The sequence below is a fragment of the Misgurnus anguillicaudatus genome, chromosome 18 (genome assembly GCF_027580225.2).
Source record: "Misgurnus anguillicaudatus chromosome 18, ASM2758022v2, whole genome shotgun sequence".
Lineage (NCBI taxonomy): Eukaryota > Metazoa > Chordata > Actinopteri > Cypriniformes > Cobitidae > Misgurnus > Misgurnus anguillicaudatus.
The window spans coordinates 450,449-472,380 of record NC_073354.2 but is presented as its reverse complement, the minus strand read 5'-3'; the positions used below and the strand labels follow the sequence as shown (position 1 = coordinate 472,380).

At 37.7% G+C, this 21,932-nt stretch overlaps 1 protein-coding gene across 3 annotated transcripts in view; it reads left to right on the top strand.

The window, feature by feature from the left end:
- Positions 1–2,413, top strand: part of ddhd1b (DDHD domain containing 1b) — a 269,259-nt gene extending 266,846 nt beyond the window's left edge. For all 3 annotated transcript variants that reach the window (XM_073855467.1, XM_073855466.1, XM_073855465.1), the window contains 2 exons: positions 23–298; positions 588–2,413. In XM_073855467.1, coding sequence (XP_073711568.1) covers positions 23–298; positions 588–769 — 458 coding nt within the window. In that variant the 3' untranslated portion in view covers positions 770–2,413. The remainder of the gene's footprint in view (positions 1–22; positions 299–587) is intronic.
- Positions 2,414–21,932: the final 19,519 nt, after the last annotated feature.

Sequence of the window (21,932 nt, the reverse complement as noted above, 5' to 3'; positions counted from 1 at the left end):
GTCTATGTGCGTGTTTCCACAGGAGCGGCAAGTATCGGTAAAGGCATTGGTGGTATCCTCTTCTCTCGATTTTCCCGCTCCAGTGGACAGGTAGGAGGTGTAGATGAGGACCCATCCTTTTCAGAGGGTGGGAGATGTGAGAAATGTGGTATGGTGCCAGGAGAAGAAAGCAAGTCTGTGGAACCTGATGACAAGATAGAAGAGAAAGAAGATGAGAAATTGGAGGAGAAGCAAGAAGAGAAGGCAGGAAACATCAGCATATCACAATCCACCTCTGTGATTATGGATTACACCTCCTGTAAGCATTATTTGCTCAGAAATTGTTCCAGATATTTAAACTTATGTTTTAATGGCATTTAATTTTGACTATGCCTTTATTTGACCATTGGCAAACTGGTAGTGGGTCAATATAATATAACTCCGTGTCATTACAGTTTGAGAAATACTTCACCATTAATGGTTCTCAGAAAATCTTCAGTTTTATTGATAACTGTGTTCTATATAGTGTTAGATGATTTATCTAGATTTGCTTTTATTGAGTAATATGCATTGCTTTTATTTAAACATCCATTTTATTTGTTTTTCAGTTGAGCTCGAGAAACGTATTGACTTTGAGTTGAGGGAGGGCCTGGTGGAAAGCCGCTATTGGTCAGCAGTGACATCACACACAGCCTATTGGTGCTCCCATGATGTGGCTCTGTTTCTCCTAACTTTTATGTACAGACCAAATAAAGTGAACGATAGGGTGGAGGACATTCTTGATTCATAACACACACTTACACTTAACACTTACATGCCACCATTCCATTTTTCAATAGTTTGTAAAACAAGTTAGCAGACCTTGTTCACTGTGCATCAGAGATCATGTCTTAGCCTAGTTTTTTTTTTAACATGTTCATTTAGTAGCACACCAATGAAATGGACCCAGACAGCTCTATATCCCCCTATTAATGAATAATTTTTCACATTGATGAGATGATGTTAACAACCTCCGCATGCAGCTGTAATTTTTTCCAGCATCCCTCTTCCTCCCCATCTCCTCCTTCACTCTCTCTTTCTTCCTTTTTGCAGTTCTGTTGCAGAGGGTTGAACTTGGGGCTCGAGCCCCAGCCTCAGGTTCACTCTCTCTGGAGGTTCAGAGCTCAGGTACAGAACTCCCTTCGAGGACAGCAAGCCAAGTTCGTTTACATTAATCATTAAGACCTGAATGCGCAGGCGAACTAGTGAACTCATATGTCACAAAATATGGTTGAACAGTGCAGCTGACAAACATTTGCACGGCCAGAAAGTTGTTTGAGAACATCATCAGATATGAATTGTTTCTTGGGGCCCGTTCTTCGTACGTCGCTAACTCAGCTGGATTTGATTGTTGACGATTTGGCATGATCTTGGATCGTTTGGTTATTCGAAGCTCATCCTAGACTTGCTGTCATAGCAACAGGTCCGTATGCTCAAACCTGCTCGGGTTTGTACCTTTTTAAGCGGATGTGATACGGAAAGTCTGACGCAGTTGTGTATTCTCCATTATACGAGCGCAATCTGCATAAGATGCACTGCAGGGGTTAAAAAATGGGCGTGTTCTTGGCTATTGTAACAACCAGACAATCACAGTGTGGCTGATCAGTGTTTCTACTATCGATATGTATTGACTTTTCTTGCAGTGCACGAACGCGCAATGATCTCAGATAATTCAATCCTGCCATACTAATCATCAACAGCAGGAGTGTTCAAATAACCGGATAAGCAAGATCATAATTAGCGATATCTGAACATCTCTGATGTCTCATTTGATCTCGGATGTATTAAGCGACGTACGAAGAACGGGCTCCTGGCCTAAAATTCTCTTTGTTTACACCTTAAGGCATTAGTCAGTTATTTAAACTCGCATGATAGGCACAGGAATTTACTGCATATTTGAATGCACTCTTTAGTAAAACCAAAATTAAGGTACAGTTTATGTTATGCTTTAACATGCATGAAAGATAATTCTGAATGTTTTTTCTACTGAGGCTGCTAGAAGAGTTTCCTATAACACCTTAACATCTTCATTAAAAATTATTGTGACATTCTTTTTATGTCTGTGATATGCAGCTGCAACCATGTTACTTTACTGTTACATATTACAGCACTAAAGAACCATATCTACAATGAATGCCATTTTTAATTACCATTGGTTTTTTGTTATTTCCATTTTTATTATGTATTGATTTTGTTACAGTAATCCTATGGCTTTACAGTGATAAAAGCACTTAACATTTCTCCTCACCTGACATCCCTTAAATGTGCCAATACATTGAATAATGAGGAAGATCTTTATTACCAGGCCTGTACAGAGGGAACTGTCTATATTATCTGCATATAACCGAGCTGGACTATATTCTATTTCAATGAATAAAGAGCTGTTACACCTTTATGAACATGCGTTTTACTAGACTGTTTTAAGATTACTGGTGAATTCATAGTATAGCCAATATCTTACTTCATATTCCGTTTATATAGACATGTGTGCCTGCTTTGTAAATTTGTTTACATTGATGTGAGCAATCTTACTGCCAGGTATGGAATCCCATTTCCGCCACGTTTGGGTACAATTTTTAGATTTCCTAAGTCATAATAATGAGAAACTAAGTCAATATTCTGACTTAGCATCTCATAATTATGAGATACTTTCTCATAATAATGACTTAGTATCTCATAATAATTAAAAAACTTTCTTATAATAACGACTTAGTATCTCAATATAATGAGAACCTTGTGGCAAAGGCAGGGTAGTCCAAAGGACAGAGGCTGTCCTGGGTCATGTGGCCAGGACGGTCCAGGGTCATGGGGCAGACGTGATGTTGTGACATGGTACTAAGGATGTGAACGATGATGGCCGCTGCAGCATGGTCACAGCAGTCCCGTATGGAATGCTGCAATTTTAACCCTAAGTTTTTAAACATATAACTCGTTTAAAGACTGTTCAGAGTTTTGCTACTTTTAATCTACCTAGAAATGTGACGTTTACTTTCCTGCTAATACTCTGCATCGTCTCCTGTCTGTATCGTTATCTGTTTATACCCAAGGAGAACAAAAAAGCTTATTTTCCAGTGGCTCGTAGCCAACTCCTCTTGTATTCTTATTTTTTGGATGAAGGGCATCTACGAGTACATGAAACAAACAGGAGAGAAAACGGGATGTGGAATATCCAGACTGCACTATTGCACTTAGTAGTTATGATTTTACTGGCAAGGGATGTTGAATTAAATCCCGGACCGCAGGGGCTGGTGGCCGAGCCCATCGTGCTAGCTTCAATCACGCTAACGCCACCAGCTATGTGGCTTGGGTTAGCATAGAATCTACTTCAACCTGTAGGGTGCCCCGGGCTACCACTAGAGCAACCCCAACCTGCAGTGGTCAATGGACTGAATCTGCAGCTATGTCAACCTGCAGTGGCATACGGGCTGGCACTGGAGCCTCATCCATCTACAGTGGGATACGGGTTAGCTATAAAGCTATACCCACCTGCAGTGGGCCTCGGGCTGGCATTGGAGCCGCTTTCATCTGCAGTTTAAGGCAGATTAGCATTGGAGTTTCCATATCCAGCAGCAGACCGTGGGCTGGTGCTTGAAGCACGAATACCCTCAACTGGTAGTGTGTCGACCTCGGAATATCCGGGTACGGCTGCGGGCTGGCACATGAACTGCAAAATCCTACAGCCGGCGTTTGGTTAGCATCGGAGTTTCGGCCTCCAGCGACGGGCACTGAGTTGGCATCTAAACTTCGATCACTGACAGCTGGCGATAAGTTAACATCTGAGCTTCTACCTCTTGCAGCGGGCAGCGGACTAGAACCGGAGCTACGATTACAAGCAGCAGCGGGACTATTGGACTAGTTACAGGGCAAACGACAAAACTTCCATCACTAAAAAAATCTATAACGATTAAGGTATCAAATAGACAATTGCAAACTAAACTTTTACAAACTGTTAACCATGCGAAAATTTTATGGGACCCTGAAGTTAAACCAAGGGGGATTTTGGTGGTCACATTAATATCAGAAATCTCCCATCTAAAACGGAAAAATTGGAAAAAATATTGTATGACTCAAATTTGGATTATCTAGGGTAGGCTTGTTGCGATAGTCAGTCCCTCCAGAAAAACGCGTTTGGCTGATTATGCAATATATCGCGCGATTGCACAATGTCCGCGTATTCAATTCAATTAAATTCAATTTTATTTATATAGCGCTTTTCACAAGTGTTAATTGTTGCAAAGCAGCTTTACATGAGAAGATGTAGAAGAGAACACAGAAAACCAATAGATAATATAAGAAGTAGAGATAGCGGCTAAGGTTAAATCGTACAAGCGAGCATATTAATAGTGTAACTTATACAGTGAAGTGCTAAGTTAAGCCAAAGTTGGCTGACTCTCCCTGGGACGAAAAAAACCCCTAGGAAAAACCCAATGGGAAAAACTCCTAGAAGGACAAAAACCCTTGGGAGGAATTAATATATATTTATATATATATATATAGATACGGTAGGGATAGGAGGCGGGTAAGCGGATTAAACTGGTTTAGCCGGTGGTCGTTGGTCGGGCATCGGCTAGGCATCACGTTGAAGGACAGCCAGTAGATCAGTGGTGCGATGACCTTCACAGCAACAGGAACCGGGTCTGTTTGTCTCATTGTCCTCGGGGTCGAGGACGAGACAGGGAGACAAAAACAGAGTTCTATTAGCGTAGGGGCCGTTCGCCTGTAATGCAAGTGTCATACATTATAGTGGTTTAAGTCAGCTCGGTTCCAGACAGGCTAACTATTGCGGCAATAGCATATTACCCATATGAGGTATGTCAGTGCTTTGCTCTAGACTAAAATAACTACTGCGGGAAAAGTACATTTACTGGACATTTTATGTAAATGCTTTGTTAAAGAAGAATGTCTTAAGTTTAGATTTAAATTGATCGACTGTGTCTGGTACTCGAACATTATTTGGTAAATCGTTCCAGAGCTTAGGGGCTAAGTAGGAAAAGGATCTACCACCTTTAGACACTTTTGATATTCTAGGGATAATTAAGTGGCCAGAATTTTGTGATCGCAGTTTACGTGATGGATTGTATTCTGATAGTAGTTCTTTAATATACGAGGGCGCTAGGCCATTTAAGGCTTTGTAGGTGATAAGCAATATTTTAAATTGTATGCGATATTTAACTGGTAGCCAATGTAAAGATGCCAGAATTGGACTGATGTGGTCATACTTTTTAGATCGAGTAAGCACTCTTGCGGTGGTGTTTTGAACCAGCTGTAGCTTGTTTACCTGATTTGCATGGCATCCCCCGAGTAACGAGTTACAATAGTCTATTCTAGAGGTCATAAAAGCATGGATAAGCTTTTCTGCATCTGATGCAGACAGCATATGCCGTATTTTTGAGATATTTCTAAGATGGAAGAATGCTGTGCGGCAGACGTTGGAGATATGACTATCAAAAGCTAGATTGCTGTTGAACATCACGCCTAAAATTCTTAACCGTGGAAGATGGCACCACCGTGCAGCCATCTATGGGCAACTTGTAATCTGACATATTATGTTTGTAGCGATTCGGTTCAATAATAAGTATCTCTGTCTTATTGGAGTTTAGCATAAGAAAGTTATGTGCCATCCAGTCCCTAATATCAATAATGCAGTCTGTTAGCTTAGAAAACTGGTGGGTTTCACTAGGATGCGACGAGATGTAAAGCTGGGTATCATCTGCATAGCAGTGAAAACTTATGTTATGTTTCATGATAATGTCTCCTAGAGGTAACATATATAACGAGAATAGGATAGGGTCTAGAACTGATCCCTGAGGTACGCCGTATTTAACGGGGGAGTGATATGACTCTTCCTCATTTACATAAACAAAGTAATATCGATTGGTTAGATACGATCTAAACCAGGCTACCGCCTGACCACTGATGCCAACATAGTTTTCTAGTCTATTGAGTAAGATTCTGTGATCTATTGTGTCAAAGGCTGCACTAAGGTCTAGTAATATTTGAGTACTAAGAAAAGTGCTATATAAATGTAAGGTATTTAATATAAGGATTGAGATCTCACCACGATCGGATGTTAATAGGAGGTCATTTGTAACTCTAAGCAGCGCTGTCTCTGTGCTATGGTGGGGCCTGAATCCTGATTGGAACTTTTCATATGTATTATTATTCTCTACGAATGTGCGTAGCTGGCTTGCCACTACTTTTTCTAAAATTTTAGAAAGAAAAGGTAGATTTGAGATTGGTCTAAAGTTATTAAGATCTCCCTGGTCAAGGTTTGTTTTTTTAATAAGCGGTCTAATAACTGCTAGTTTGAAAGCTGTTGGAACGTATCCTAATTCTAGAGATGAGTTAAAGACATTTAGTACCGTGTCTGACACTACATGAAATACCTCTTTTAGTAATTTTGTGGGAACGGGGTCTAGTATACAGGACGATGATTTGGATGACGTTACTAATTTAGGGAGCTCTTCTATTGTAGTAGGTTTAAATGACTCAAGATGTTCTTAACATCTGTGTTGGAGTTTAATCTAGTGGATAATGTACTATTGGGTAGAGTGGTGGCTGCTTGCGTAGTTTCTATGTTTTCCCTAATAAACATAATTTTGTTAGTAAAGAAGCTCATGAAGTCATCACTATTGTGTTGGGGTTTAATATTGGTTTCTGTTTCTTCTTTGTTTCTAGTCAGTTTCGCAACTGTGCTAAAAAGGAAACGAGGGTTGTTATGATTTTCTTTAATAAGCGTACTAAGATAGGTAGATCTGGCAGTTTTAATAGCCTGTCTGTAGTGTTGAACACTCTATTTCCATGCTGAACGCCATACCTCTAACTTTGTGAGCTACTTTTTTAAGGGCTGCAGTATGATGGTCATACCATGGGGCGGGCGGGTTTTCTTTGATTCTCTTTTTTCGAATCGGAGCAACGGCATCCAACGTGCTAGAGCAGACGTTGTTAAGTTTTTCTATTATAATATCCAGATCTTCATGGTTATCTGCTACATGTTTCATTTGAGACAGGTCTGGAAGAGTGCTAATAAAGCTATCTTTAGTGGTGGAAATTATTGTTCTAGCTAATCTGTAGCATGTTGTAGACTGAGCGGTCCTATCTAGAAGTATTGTGTATGACACAAGGCAATGGTCTGAAACGGCATCGCTCTGGGGTGATATTTCGATGTTATTAATATTGAGTCAGAGTGACAGAATTAAGTCTAATGTGTGATTACGAGTATGCGTGGGCCCTGACACGTTTTGTTTAATGCCGAGAGCATTTAGAACATCCATAAACGCACGTCCTAATGCATCTTTTGGATTATCCACATGGATATTAAAATCACCAACGATAAGAGCTTTATCTACAGTGACTGTAAGGTCAGATAGGAAGTCCGCTAATTCTTTAAGAAAATCTGTGTGGTGGCCCGGAGGCCTATATATGGTAGCTAAAATGAATGAAAGCCGTTTGTTGTTACGATCAGTTATTTCCACATTTAACAGTATTATTTCAAACGAGTTAAATTTTAGGTTGGATTTATGGTTTACTTTGAATATTTTATTGTACACGTTGTACAGGAACGTGTTTATAATAATAGTCTTGTGGGGTGGATTCGTTTAAACTGGTGTAATCGTCTGCTTTAAGCCAGGTCTCTGTTAAACAGAGTGCATCTAAGTTTTGGTCAGTAATTATTTCATTGATAATTGGTTCTTTATTGATAAGCGATCTAATGTTAAGAAGGCCGAATTTTAGCATTTGAGTTTCATCTGTTAATGTATTGTGTTCTAATTTTATGTTAATAAGATTTGTACGAGACGAGGTAAACGGTGCTCTGTATTTATTTGTTCGAGGAACAGACACAGTCGAGATGTGTTGGTACTGTGGTAAAAAAGGCTATATGTGCTGGGATATATGTGATCTTGACATGTCAAGGCAGCTAACAGACTGATGGGTAAGCCGATCTGTCTGTTTCCTGACCTGGGCCCTGGATAGTCAGACAATATCAAAAGTAAGACTATTGGTCAGATTTCTAGAGAGTATAGCACTTCCCTCCGGAGACGGATGGAGGCCATCTCTCTTTAGCAGGTCAGGTCTTCCCCGGAAATGCTTCCAATTGTCTATAAACCCTACGTTATGCTGAGGGCACCACTTTGACATCCAGCCATGAAGAGACACTAATCTACTGTAAATTTAATTGAATTGATTATGTGACGTGAGCAGGGTCCGAAATTAACACCCGCCAAGCGCCAAATGCGGGTAGATTTTCCGTTTGGCGACTAAATTCAAAAGGCTACCCGCCACAATGGCAGGTGATTTTCATACCAAAATATTAATGCAATATAATGTGTTTGCCAGTAACTAATATGGGAACAAGGTGAGCTAGCCACAGAAAGTCTCTACGCTCCAAGTCTCGCACTAAGAGACGGTCTGTTTCTAGCTAGTACTGCAGGTAACTTGCGGTCTGCACCTATCTGCTGCATATTAGCAATCAAAATGCATCCCCGCCCTGCCCGTCGGGCTATCTTAACTTATATGGACAAAAAATATATTTAAATGCTTTTGCATTCTTTCACAGATTTGGATGGGTAATAATGTGTATGAAATTCAGGCATTGGGTATTTAAATTACGTTTGAGCGCACGGTCGAGTTTTACTTTCACTTTCGCGATTGCGCGAAAAGACGCAGTACAGGAAGCAATCCGTAATGATTTGTCATGGATTTGTTGGGCAAATCCTCCAACTTCGTCCTGTCAGTCATTACTATCTTATAATTAAAATAATTAAATCTCTGGCAGCAAGCTTTAAAGTGATATATATTGTACGGGTAGTGAAGAGAGTGACTCTGTGCAGAATCGCTCTTAAAGCAACAGTAGCCCCTGTTTTTCTGATCGAGAAAAATGATCCAATCTGTAACTGGATGATCCAAACTGTGAGTTTTGTGACCCACTAAACCACTTTTAAATGGTGAGTATATCTGATGTGGGGATGAGCAGGAAAAGTTGGTTTACATGGAAATCCAGTCTTTTTGTTTGTTAAAAAAAAAACAACAGCATCAAAACAACAACAAGAATAGCAGATTAAACATTGTGGTTAGAGACCCTATTGGCTTTGTATTGGCAAAATTTGGCTTGTGGTAAAACTAATTGAATAAACTTGTGCTATGCCCACAAAGTCAAGTGGTATTTTCTTATCTGTGACTTCGGTTAATATTTCAGATTCAGAATCTGATGTATAGATATTTCACTTCGGTTAGAAGAAAAAATTGTACTGATGATTGATATTTACTGAAAATTAATATGTGTTATTTGTGTTTTGATAGATGTTTTGTCTTAAAGGGGGGGTTTAATGGTATTTCAAGCATTCTGACTTATTAACACAGTTATAGAGTTGTTTCCTCATGCTAAACGTAGGCAAAGTGTCAAAAATGCAGTTGGGCGTGTTTCAGAGTATTTCTGTGCCGAATGCACTTCGCCAGGGTTCGTACAAGTTTCGGCTAATTTTTTTCGATTACGGTTCTAACTGACGTTTCAGGGGTTTTCGATACGTATCACTTCTTTATATGGGCTTCCTCCGGAAAACTTCCCCCGTAAAACCCCGTCAGCGGGAGACGCTAGAGCTTGCTAACAGCTTATCACGCCACTCAGCATTGTTTAATTTCAAAAGTCAACAATGGCACAACAAGAAGTGTGTTTTTGGATGTAAGGAGAAGACATCCAGCCTTATGGAAACAATGGATATAGTTTATTATCCGGATTAGCAGCGGAGTTTTGCGTGTGTGTTTGATGCGGTGGATTTTCAGAACCGGGTCATGACGAGTTACACGTGGTAAGTAAGACTTCTGTCTTATGTTGGAAATAGGCGCGTGTATATTATATAAATGACACCAACATGTAGTGAATCATAAGTTAAAACAGTGTTGTATAGTGTTGTATGACTCGTACTCGCTCCTCCAGTGTTATAACTCCTCCTTCTTCATTTTTTCGTACGTTATCGGAAATATTCGGTAAAGCTAATCTTTCTTTTAATAATCTGATTAAACTAAAGACTCTTCAGAGATATAAAGGATGTCATACTACTCCATAGGTACTCCAGATTAATATCAGAAATGCAGAAACAGCGTGTGTTACGTGAGCTTTAATATTCTACATTAAAAGTAATGTATTTTTTATTCGCGCTACTTGCATTCATTTCAGGCTACCAAAAACTGAAGAGTGCCTGTCCGAAGGGCTACCAGGGATTTTAAAATTTTGCGAGCCCTGCCATGAATACAGCAAATGAAATTAATGTACATGTGACAAAAAAGGCTGTTTATTATTCTGGCCGGTAAAAATATGCTTGGCTGGTGGATTTTTTCATCTACCAGTCCCCGTGGCAGGTGAGCCAAAAGTTAATTTCGGACCCTGGACGTGAACATCATTGCAGCTTTTGCAAGTTTCTGCAGTTTTTGCAAATTCCGCAATTTTCGCGAATTCCCGCAATTCCATCGCTTAAATTGCATAAATATCCCGCATATTCCATCGCATTTTTTAAGAAAATGTGCCGCAAAATAGAGGATTTTTGCCGACAACAATCACAAAAAAACTCTGCGTTTTTCTGGAAGGACTGGATAGTCGGTGAAACGGTGATTACCGGTGCTTCAGCCTCTCACCGGTTAGATCACTTTCCCACTGCGACAACGTCTTTCACCGTTGTTTGATATTTCCTTGTAATTAAATCATTTAGTTTCGTTAGAGAGAGCAAACACTTACAACTGAATGTGTCTGCTGCCTGAATTCAGCTGACCTGAACGCGCGTCATCACAGAGCAGCGGCTGCGGGTGTCAGATTTCATTTATTCCTGTCAGACTGTGGCGAGCAGTTATAATCAGACCTGCAAACTCCTCAGAGTAAAAAAGGTGACAGTGTCACGCGCACGGGGGGGGAGAGGGGGGACTTTTGGGGCGGTTACCCCAGCTCTATTTTTTGTGTGATTTTAATATGATTCTGGACGTGACTTAACAAAAATCACCATACTTTAATCAAAAATCAATGTTAAAACATCCTTGAAGCTTAAGGAGAATGACACATTTAATATTTTACAAATGTTTTTATTTACAACTCACGGAAACGCCTGGAAGTGTTGTGAAGCATGACACTGAAATAAAAAATAACAAGAGACAGACAAAAAAAAAAAAAAATATATATATATATATATATATATATTTTGCCGATGTTCGTGCGACAGAGCCACTTTGTCCTCAGCCGGCGTCTGTGCAAGGATGACGATGACGGGCCATTGTGAATGGCAGTGAGTGCTCCACCAAAGTGCCCAGAACCATTGCCTGAAAGTAAATTAAAATCATTAAAATGTAACCTTGCAAACTATCATACATAGGACTAATATGATAAAACAACATGCCATACTGTATGGCTGATATGCAGTGAATATCAACATACATTTCTGTTCAATAATTATAATAATAATGCATTTTATATGTAGGTCTCCTTACATTGAATAAACAATCTCAAAGTGTTAGTGTTCATAATGTAAATTCAACTTACAACACAATGTAAAGATTTCATTGACAGACTTTGATGCAAAATGTAGCCCTTTATTATACAGAAATTTGCTGTTGGTGTATTAGCCTAGGACAACATGTTGTTAAAAATTACTATTTACCAGATATACAGCCACCAGGAATGAACGGGGCTAGGCTAAATCACATTCACAACGCGATGTACAAAGATTAAGTGCATGTATTTAAAAAAGATAGGTATGTATTAATTTAATTAGTTTAAGTTGAGGTAAAAACGGTGGGTTTTCCTTTAACATTACTCTCGCATCAGCTATTGTGTAAACAGTCACATTTACCCACATCACGAATGACTGCCTGCGGAAGCGCGCACCACAGCCACCGTAATGAAGTTATTCAGGGTAACGTTAGCTCAGAATTCGAGTAGTAGCCGTATATCTCGGAACTCAGGGCAGAGCACCCGGGTAACGATAAGCCTAGCTGACAATCGTCCTGCTAAGTTAGCTAACATTAGTCATGTTGCTCGAAGCATAGGCAAACTTTATGCAAGGTCTACGTTTGTGCATTACTCGGCGTAGACTCGTTCCTAAAAGTACAATATAAGCGGTAGCTAACGCTTATTTAAATCAAGCAAACAAGTAGTTGTTGTTTTTGGTCCAAAAAAGTTGACTTACCTTGAATAAGATGGTTCCTTCACGTTAAAAGTGTCCATCAGACTCGCGTGGTAGCCAGGTGTGTCTCTCATCCAAAGGACCGCGCTCGCGCCGCTGTCTTCAAGATTCTGAAGGAAGTGCTAAGATTCCGATTGGCCCAGAGAAAAGCAAATGCCAAGATTCCGATTAGCCCAGAGAAGTGTCAATTATAAGAATTATCCAATAATGTTTGGCAATTCTAGCCCACATGGCATTCAGATAAAGGGCAGCCTCCCGAGTCCCGACACCCCCCCCCCCCACCTAAAAAAAAAACTCTCCGGTTCTCCGCGATTCACGTGAATGACCCAATTGACCAAGAAAACGGCGATTGTCGCCGAAAAGCGACAAGTTTGCAGGTCTGTATAATATACATATATGATGTTTAATATAAGTGAGATCGTTTTGTTGTTGTGTTTTTCATTAAGAATAATAATAAACCCATCATTCAAGCAGCACTTTATGGAGGAACAGTGTTGGGAATGATACTTTAAAAAAGTAATTAGTTATAGTTACTAATTACTTTTCACAAATAGTAACTGAGTTAGTAACTGCGTTACATTATTATAAAAGTAATTAATTACCAGGAAAAGTAATTACTGCGTTACTTAAAAAATTCTAATATTTCAAATAACTTGAATGCCCCCTACAAAGTTAAATATGTTAAATGACTAAAATGGATACTAAAGAGAAATCACTCATTTTGTGGCAGCATGTGACGATGTGAGGTGATTTATTAGATCAGAATTACTTGCCACAAACGCAAGCTTGTTGTACTTGCCATCGCCCTGTCGCTGTTTTTTTTCGGAGTGATTGATGCGCGATGACCGGGCTGCATGTCAGTGCATTGAGATGGGGCACAGAGAAGAAAAAACGACGTGTATTTTCCTGTCAGTCTACAAAAGTCTCCAACCACGCCAGAAAAGATAGCTAGATTTGTCCTATAAAGTCGCTAAAGTGATAGAAAGTTGCTAAATCTAGGGACAAAGTGACAAAGTTGCTCAGACTTTTTTACACTGCTCACTCGGACTGTGCGAGTGTGTGTGTCTGTTGAACTCTGCCTCTGGTTGGCTAACGATGGAAATTAAGCCAATTATCATCAGCTATGTGGTTCTCCCACCCCTCTAACACACACGCACCAATCATCATCAGTTATGTTTCTCACAACACACACACACACATACACACACAAGAGAAAAACAGTGTTTAGCTGAGAGAGCGAGCACACGCGGGTAAAAATCACTACAGTGAGATCAAGTTTAGTAACGCGCATTTTAATGTCAGTAACGATAACGACGTTATAACGGGGGAAACAGTAATTTATTTGATTACTCATACTGAAAAAAATAACGCAGTTACTAACGCCAATTGCTTATAACGCCGTTATTCCCAACACTGTGGAGGAATAGCCGATTGCTCTGCTTGGGACTGGCAGGTTTCTGTCAGAAGTACCTGCGCACATTGACTCAAGCACTTAAACCAGCTGTTGCACTCGCATTTGTACGCAAATTAATACGCGATTTAACGCAGTGTACGCAAGCGCTGGATTTAAACAACAGTTGCATTTAATTTAAAAGTGAAAGTAAAATGTGCACGTCTGTATGTGCATTTTTAAGCCCCTCCCACCCGATGAAACCGGTATCACCGGGTTTGTCACGCACTGATTAACCGGTGGGAAAATTCGGTCACCGCAACAACCCTAATCTAGGGCTTACCGAAACATGGTTGACAAAAAATACTCCTGTAGGTGCTTATAATATGCAAAATTATAATTCATTTAGAAGAGACAGACCAAAAAAAAAGCAGGTGGTGTGCTAATATATGTTAAAAAGAATATCCAATGCCAGCAGATGGTTTTTTCAGAAAATGGCTTGGAATGTGTAGGAGTTACGATCTCTCTATCACCTGAAATGTCTTTTAATGTTGTAGTATTATATAGGCCGCCTAATGAGGAGGATACATTTTTGATATGTTAAGAGATGTATTCAAATTCTGTAACAATAAGGAAACAATTTTTTGGGTGATTTTAATTTAAATGGATAAAACATGCTCCAATAGGTTAAGGCCCCTTGCCAAACAGGTTAATCTAACTCAAATGATAAAGATTCCAACTAGAATTACTAGCTCCACTAAAACACTACTAGATCTGATATTTACTAATAAGTCAGATTGTGTCAATAAAATCTATAATTTAATTACCGGTTTATCGGACCACAATTTAACACTGGTCTCTAGGAAAATTTCCAAGACCCGTTATAGAAATCAATCTAGAGCAGTGTTTCTAATAGGAAGGATAAGCTACGGTTAAGTTTAATATGCAACTGTTTCAAGTCAAAAAAAATTTTTTAAAAAACAAATGCAATGCTATGTTCAGAAATTATTATATGAATTTTATTTCATTTGAAAAAGTAAATGTGAAATGAGTTGCAGCTTAATATGAACAACAAACTGCACATGTGAAAAAAACTGCAATTAAACATACTGTAACAGCCTAGGTCCCACTTAATGTCATACCAAAGAGCCATTAGTTTAAAACTGAGGTGGTGGGTATATGAAGTCTATGGTTGTAACTATGGTAACAATAAAATGCTGAAAAAAAATGTTCCCCTTAATGTCCAAAATCACTGAATTACAGGGATTTTACACATGAACAAAAACTAGTACATTACAAAACAAATAGATCTGTGGATTTAAGCTGCTTTCAGTTGACGCTTAATCTTTTATTTTGACTCCTCTTTGGTTTAGCCACCGATCCATTTTTACGTTATTAAAACAGAATGGCAAGAAATGATATCACAGTTTCGCAAGTGCATTAAAAATCTACTTAAATAAGTGACGATTGTATAAACACTTGCCTAGTTTTGGTCATCTTTTGGCGGACCACTGGGGGGGTTTGGCGGACCACACTTTGAGAATTACTGATCTAGAGAAAAGACCTATATATCATTTATTCCTAAGCGTGACATGGAGCTTTTGGATACTGAAATAAAAACTACTGTCCAAAATGGTTTAGTTTGTGGTCAGGATTGTGAGCAGGCCTGTAGTACTCTTAAAAATGCAATTACCCAAATTTTATCTAAATACACAAAAAGGCAGCCGCGAAAATGTAAAAGTAGAAAAACATTACCATGGCTTAGTGAGAGTTTATGGCTTTTAATGAAAGATAGAGATGCTGCCTTAAAAAAGTATCTAAAGTCAAGGTTGGGGACTGACCGGTTGATTTTTAAAAGTTTGAGAAATAAAGTCACAGGACAGCTCAGAAGAGCTAAAGCAGACTTATTTTTAAATATAATTAACCAGGCTAAAGGGAATAGTGAAATGACATTGGATACCAGCGTGGTGCTGGAGGCCTTAGACCTGCAGACAGAAATAACGGAAAGAGATGCTGCCCTTACGAAACAAAAATATATTGCAGTATATTGAAAAATATCATGTAATATATTAGGCAACATATTCCCATATATGGGATTTAATATTTATACTTTCCAATATATTGAAATATATGCATAAAGCATACATGTATATATGATACTAAATATATTGCAATCAAGAACAAAAAGGGCACTATATTTTTTACATGTAATAGTTTGTCTTTATATGCTTTGACATATTGCAATATATGCCAAGACCATACATGTATATATGAGACAAAATATATTGCATTCAAGAACAAAAAGGGCACTATATTTTTTACATGTAATAGTTTGTCTTTATATGCTTTTATATATTGCAATATATGCATAGACCATACATGTATATATGAGACAAAATATATTGCATTCAAGAACAAAAAGGGCACTATATTTTTTACATGTAATCGTTTGTCTTTATATGCTTTGATATATTGCTACATATGTATAGACCATACATGTATATATGAGACAAAATATATTGCAATCAAGAACAAAAAGGGCACTATATTTTTTACATGTTATAGTTTGTCTTTATATGCGTTGATATATTGCAATATATGCATAAACCATACATGTATATATGAGACAAAATATATTGCAATCAAGAACAGAAAGGGCACTGTATTTTTTACATGTAATAGTTTGTCTTTATATGCTTTGATATATTGCAATATATGCATGAAACATACATTTATATATGATACAAAATATATTGCAATCAAGAACAAAAAGGGCACTATATTTTATATATATAAATAAATATAAATAAATATATAAATATATATATATATATATATATATATATATATATATATATATATATATATATATATATATATATATATATATATATATATATATATTTTCATGACAGCTTTTTCAATTTTGGGTTTCATTTTTAAATCCAAGTGAGAATTTTTTTTTGTCGGTCTGAGGCTAAAGATGATTCAGTTTGCTAGGAAAAAGTTTGAATTTGGTGTCATGCGTTTTGCAAGATGCTCGAGTAGGAAGCTGAGATTCAGGCACGAAGAGAGGACAGGATTCGTAACAGACACCAGCAACAAGGAGGCTGATAGATAGGTCCTGACCTATGATCCTGACCCACACTCCTAATCAGTAGGTGGCGGTAATGCCACTAAAAGTTGTTTGCCAACTGCTTTATTTTTTTATTCAAGGTTTGAAAGAAGATACAAAAAGGCATTTATAACTATGAGAATTATAAAACAAGACTGAGATTTACACACAAAGACTAAATTTACATTCATCTTCAGTACATATCAAGTGAAAAAAAAAGAAAAAAAAAACATAAATAAAAAAACACTACAAAACGTGGAGGAGTTTTACAAAATTTACATTTGTGAATGTAAAATTTAATCAACAACAACAAATTATTTACAACATATGATATCTTTCTATTCTCAATTAACACGCCAAACTTTATAACTTCCCAAGATAAGGTTAGTCTCATAGGTAATCTTTGGTTAATCCAACAGAAGGCATCATTCCTTAAAGCGTGTACTAAATTACATTGAAAAAACAGATGTTCAACCGTTTCTATCTCCACATTGCATAACTGGCATATATTTGATTCTCCAACATTAAATCTTACTCTCAAAAATTCTTTTGCAGGGTAAATGTGATTCATAATTTTAAAATGAACCTCTTTACATTTAGGGCCCTATTTTAACGATCTAAGCGCATTGTCTAAAGCGCACAGCGCAACGTCTAAATGGGCGTGTCCGAATCCACTTTTGCTAATTTAACGACGGGAAAAATAGTTTATGCGCCGAGCGCATGGTCGAAAAGGCTAGGTCCTATTGTAATGGGAGTATTTTGGGCGTAACGTGCAGTAAACCAATGAGATTCACAGCTCTCATTCCCTTTAAATGAAATTTGCGCTGGCGCTATGTATAATCCATATTTATATGACGGAATTTGTAAACTTAAAAACTAAGCGGAGGTAGAAGATCCCCAGTTTAAGATTAATGTTAAATAATTGTGTTGTTTTTCCCTTATATTGAAATTGTTATTTTTTTTATTAAAACCTTTAAAAGCCGTTTTCTTTTAGTCATGGAAGTAAAAAGCAGGCTTGTAATTGCTTTAAATGTATGGCTATCCAATATCATCAAAAAATAATTTACAAGTATCTAAGATAAGGTTTGTACTCTAAAAATACTTTATTTGTAACAAACAGGAGATAAAGAAATTACTAACGGCTCTACTCACGTTTCAGCACTTTGGACAGCGGTTTTTTTAGCAAAGAGTTTTTTTAAGCATTACTTACAAATGTTTCTCATCTCACCATATCCGCAGGTACATCATATACAATAAATCCGTGAGGTAGCATTAAAAAAACAAACATTTAAAAACAGATGCATATGTTCAAAGCAAAGCATTTATTTACATATCAGGCTGCAGGTAAAGCAGCTCTTTGCGCCTTCTAACGTCTCATAATCAGTCCCCATTTATAAATATGTCCAAGAGACTCAATAATAATCTCTTAAATTCAATCCTTTAATCTTTCATATTTAAAAGCATTTTTGTGCTGCTGCGCATTTATGTACTGTGTGATAAGCAAACCCGCGTTGTCCTCCCGTTTATAGGCGCATATTACTAATGCGCTCTTTAAATAACATAAAACATATTGCGCCATTGACTTTAGACTTTAGACCAGGTTTTTGTTGGTCAATGGCGTAGTCTATTTTAGTTGCCTCAAAATAGCAACGCGCCAACAATGCGCCTGAACACACCTCGTTTTTCAGACCAGAACGCCCATGAGCGCAAAGGGGGCGCAAATGCATTTGCTATTTAAACAACGCAGTGCTAAACGTGAAAATTAGGGTGGAAACTAGCGAAAGACACTTGCGTCGCGCATTGCGCTGCATTGCGCCGGGTGTAAGATAGAGCCCTTAGGGTTGACAGGAAAGGAAAGAAAATTTGTTCTCACTATAGATATTTCTTTTTTATCCAAATGACGAAAAATATAAGATCTCTTTACTGGCCCTGGAAAACAGCGCTGTAATAAACAGTTTTTTTTTTATTTATTAGAACATTTTTTATCAGAAAAACTGACATTTTCTATCATAAGATCAGGTTTTTGGGGACTTATTGTTGTATATTTTGCTTGTTCCTTAAGTAAATTAAACATTTGTAGTGGTATGTTCTTGATAATTCTGTTGTATATTGTAGGGGAACAATTTATATTGTTTTTACTACAGAAAGTTTCATAATTTAAAGTATTCCCAGAGTTGTAACATGGGTTAGTGACCATATGCCTTTCTTACACCAATCATCAATGAAGATAGATTTTCTATTCACCAAAATACATCTGTTATTAAGTGTGCTTGCAAAAGCACACTTATTGTTCTTCTTAAGTTTTATTATTATTATTTTTATTATTTTTCCCGGGTAGATTTTTTTGGCCAGCTCTAGCGACCAGACCGTTTGACGCAGAGACACCGTTCAAACTTTAAAATGTTCGGGCAGTACCGGTGTAAGTTGCTTGAGAAGATGAAGTCACAGATCCATGTCGTTCGGCCACCATATTGGATAGAACACAAAACCTTTAAAAAGTTTCACAGGTCACAAATTTTGTCCAAACTTCAAGAAATTCCACGTACACGATCCTTGGACCAAGCCTCACAAAAGTTACTAGAAGGATTTTTGATTTTCGGAAGCATTTGCCCAAAACAGGTCAAAATATACCTATGGCGTAGTCCCCAAACAGGAAGTAGTTCATATCTCAGATTGTCTGTAACATATCTTTATAATTTTTTTAATATGAACTCGGAACTCCAATGTGAACATGGCCAAGATAAAAAAACATTGCAGTAACATGTCTATATTATGTTATTTTCACTTTAAAATGTCCAATAAAATCCTATGTAAAAATAAAAATGTCATATAGCTTTTACCACGAGAGGGCAGCCCAAGCGTGTTTAATTGCCTTGCCTTCACACGTGACTAGACCGAAACTTAGTCCGTGCCTATTGAAAACTATATATACTGAGGATTATTTGATACTAAATCCAATGGAATATTAATATTTCTCATATACATTTGTGTACAAAACTGCGAATGGATGTTATATTCTGAAGGCGTGAATCAACGCGAGCTCTCTGGAGAACGTGCAGTACAGGTAGGAATGTTTAGGGGATTCAGACGTAAAACCCTTTCTTTTATTTCAGTAATATATAACATGACAAGTTTAATTCCGTTTTTCATCAATGTAATACATTGTAAACGTATTAGTTTGTAAAGACGTCAATTTCGCGTCCTCGCGTAGCAGTGATCGTTTGGCATCGGCTCTATAACAGCTGCATGGTTTAAATGATTGTGAATTGACGCGAAAAAGTGTCACTTTACCTTAAATCATGCATGTTATGCCAAGTGTATTTAACGTAAACAGTCATGACTTTGAGAAATGTATGAGACATTAAAACACAGCTTGCCACAGCTAGAAGACTGCGTATATTTACATAATCTTCAGATAAGAAAGTTATATATCATCGTATGCTTAACTAACGGGAACACGATCGATTGCATTATGCTGTCAATCATTATGCTGTCAATCACTCAGCGAAGCATTGATTTCACATGGAAAGCAAGAGGACAGGGTCGCAATCTTGATGCGCGTGCATATGTTGTTGCATGAGATGCAGAGCGCGAGTCACCCCTTCACGTGTATTCGCGCTTTGGTCTGCCCGCGTCAAGATGCAGAGACCACGGACTCTATGGCTGTTTTAACTTTATTTATTGTATTTCCAGCTTACAACAACTCCTCTTCCGACAGTTGTTGTCTGATATGTCGGCTCAACGATCACAATGACATTAGATGTCTTAATAAAGGAAACGATTTTTGTGAACTAGATAAAAGATCCTGGCGTTTCTCCGAAGTTCAAAGCAGACAAAGGCTCAAATATTATGCGAGTCATCGTTCTCACACAAGAATGCAATTTAAACGTGTAAGTTAATCGCCCATCGCTCATAGCCCAGCACCTGCACCACTGCATGCGTATCGCGCTGACAAACATACACGTGATTTTACTGCCCTGATGAAATCTAAAAGTATAATTTCTCTTATTAGAAGCTAGCTTAATGTTTGCCAGTTATTAAGATGGCGGTTGTAGTTTAAATAGAGGTCGTGAAATAATTAGCATTGCCAAAAAGTGCATAAAACAATGTTATATTCCATATTATAAACTTTTGGTTATGTGTACTTAAGTGAGTAAATAAGTTAAATTCTTAATGAGTGTGATATGGCTCTTATTTACCCCTTTAATAAAGCTTACTCGGGTATCTTACAATGCACTTATGTTGTTATGCAGTTTTAAAATACAAAATACGAACGTCTGGATGTAGATAAGCCTACTTGGTCATATTACAATGCACAAGTTTTGTTGTATGCAGTTTGAAAATACATGTTTGTAGAAAAAGTATATTGTACAATGCACTGATTTTGTTGTTTTGCAGTTTCAAAATACAACATGAGAATGTTTAAATGTATATGTAGTCATCATCACTGATGTATCTCTGGCCCCCATGACAAACTAATTGAATAGCCCTGTCGTAGACGCTCAACACACAATCATATTCATAAATAGTAAAGAAATGAAATGATATTAGGCTATCAGTGCTGCTGTCGCTCTTTCCTATCGCTTATTTTAAAAATGAGCTTATGATCAATAAAATGCAGCTTACATCTGCTGCTTTTGGTGACGTGAACTCTGGCCTACATTAAGTCTCATGTTTTTAAGATTATCTTAAGTACTAAAGAAGAATTTTTGGTATATTATGTACAAAACTAGTGTGTGAAAATAGGACACTTTAAAGGGATTGTTCACCCAAAAATTTAAATTATTTAAATTACAATTCTAAAAAAATTTAATAAGAAAACACTGAACATGTGCAGCATAGCTGTTATAGTTGGTTCTAGGCTAGCTAGAGCGGGTTATCTAGGCTTGTGATCCCTGTATTTACATAAAATGGTCTGTGCTAAACCCCGGATGTCCTTCAATGCTGGAAACACCCCTGGTTACAAGCCTGTATACATTTCTGTGTGTGTGTGTGCGTGCGTGCGTGCGTGTGTGTGTGTGTCAGGAATGCTTTCACGTAGAGGTCGACCGATATGGCTTTTTCTCTGGCCAATGCCGATATTTAGAAATCAGGGCAGCTGATGGCCGATATGTTAGGCCGATTTTCTATATGTACATAATAAAATAAAATGTAAAAATGTCACTATTTAAGTCAAAGTCTTTTAAAAAAATTATGACTGGTCTTTCTGAAGAGTTTTACAACCTCCTCTGCACCATGCATTTAT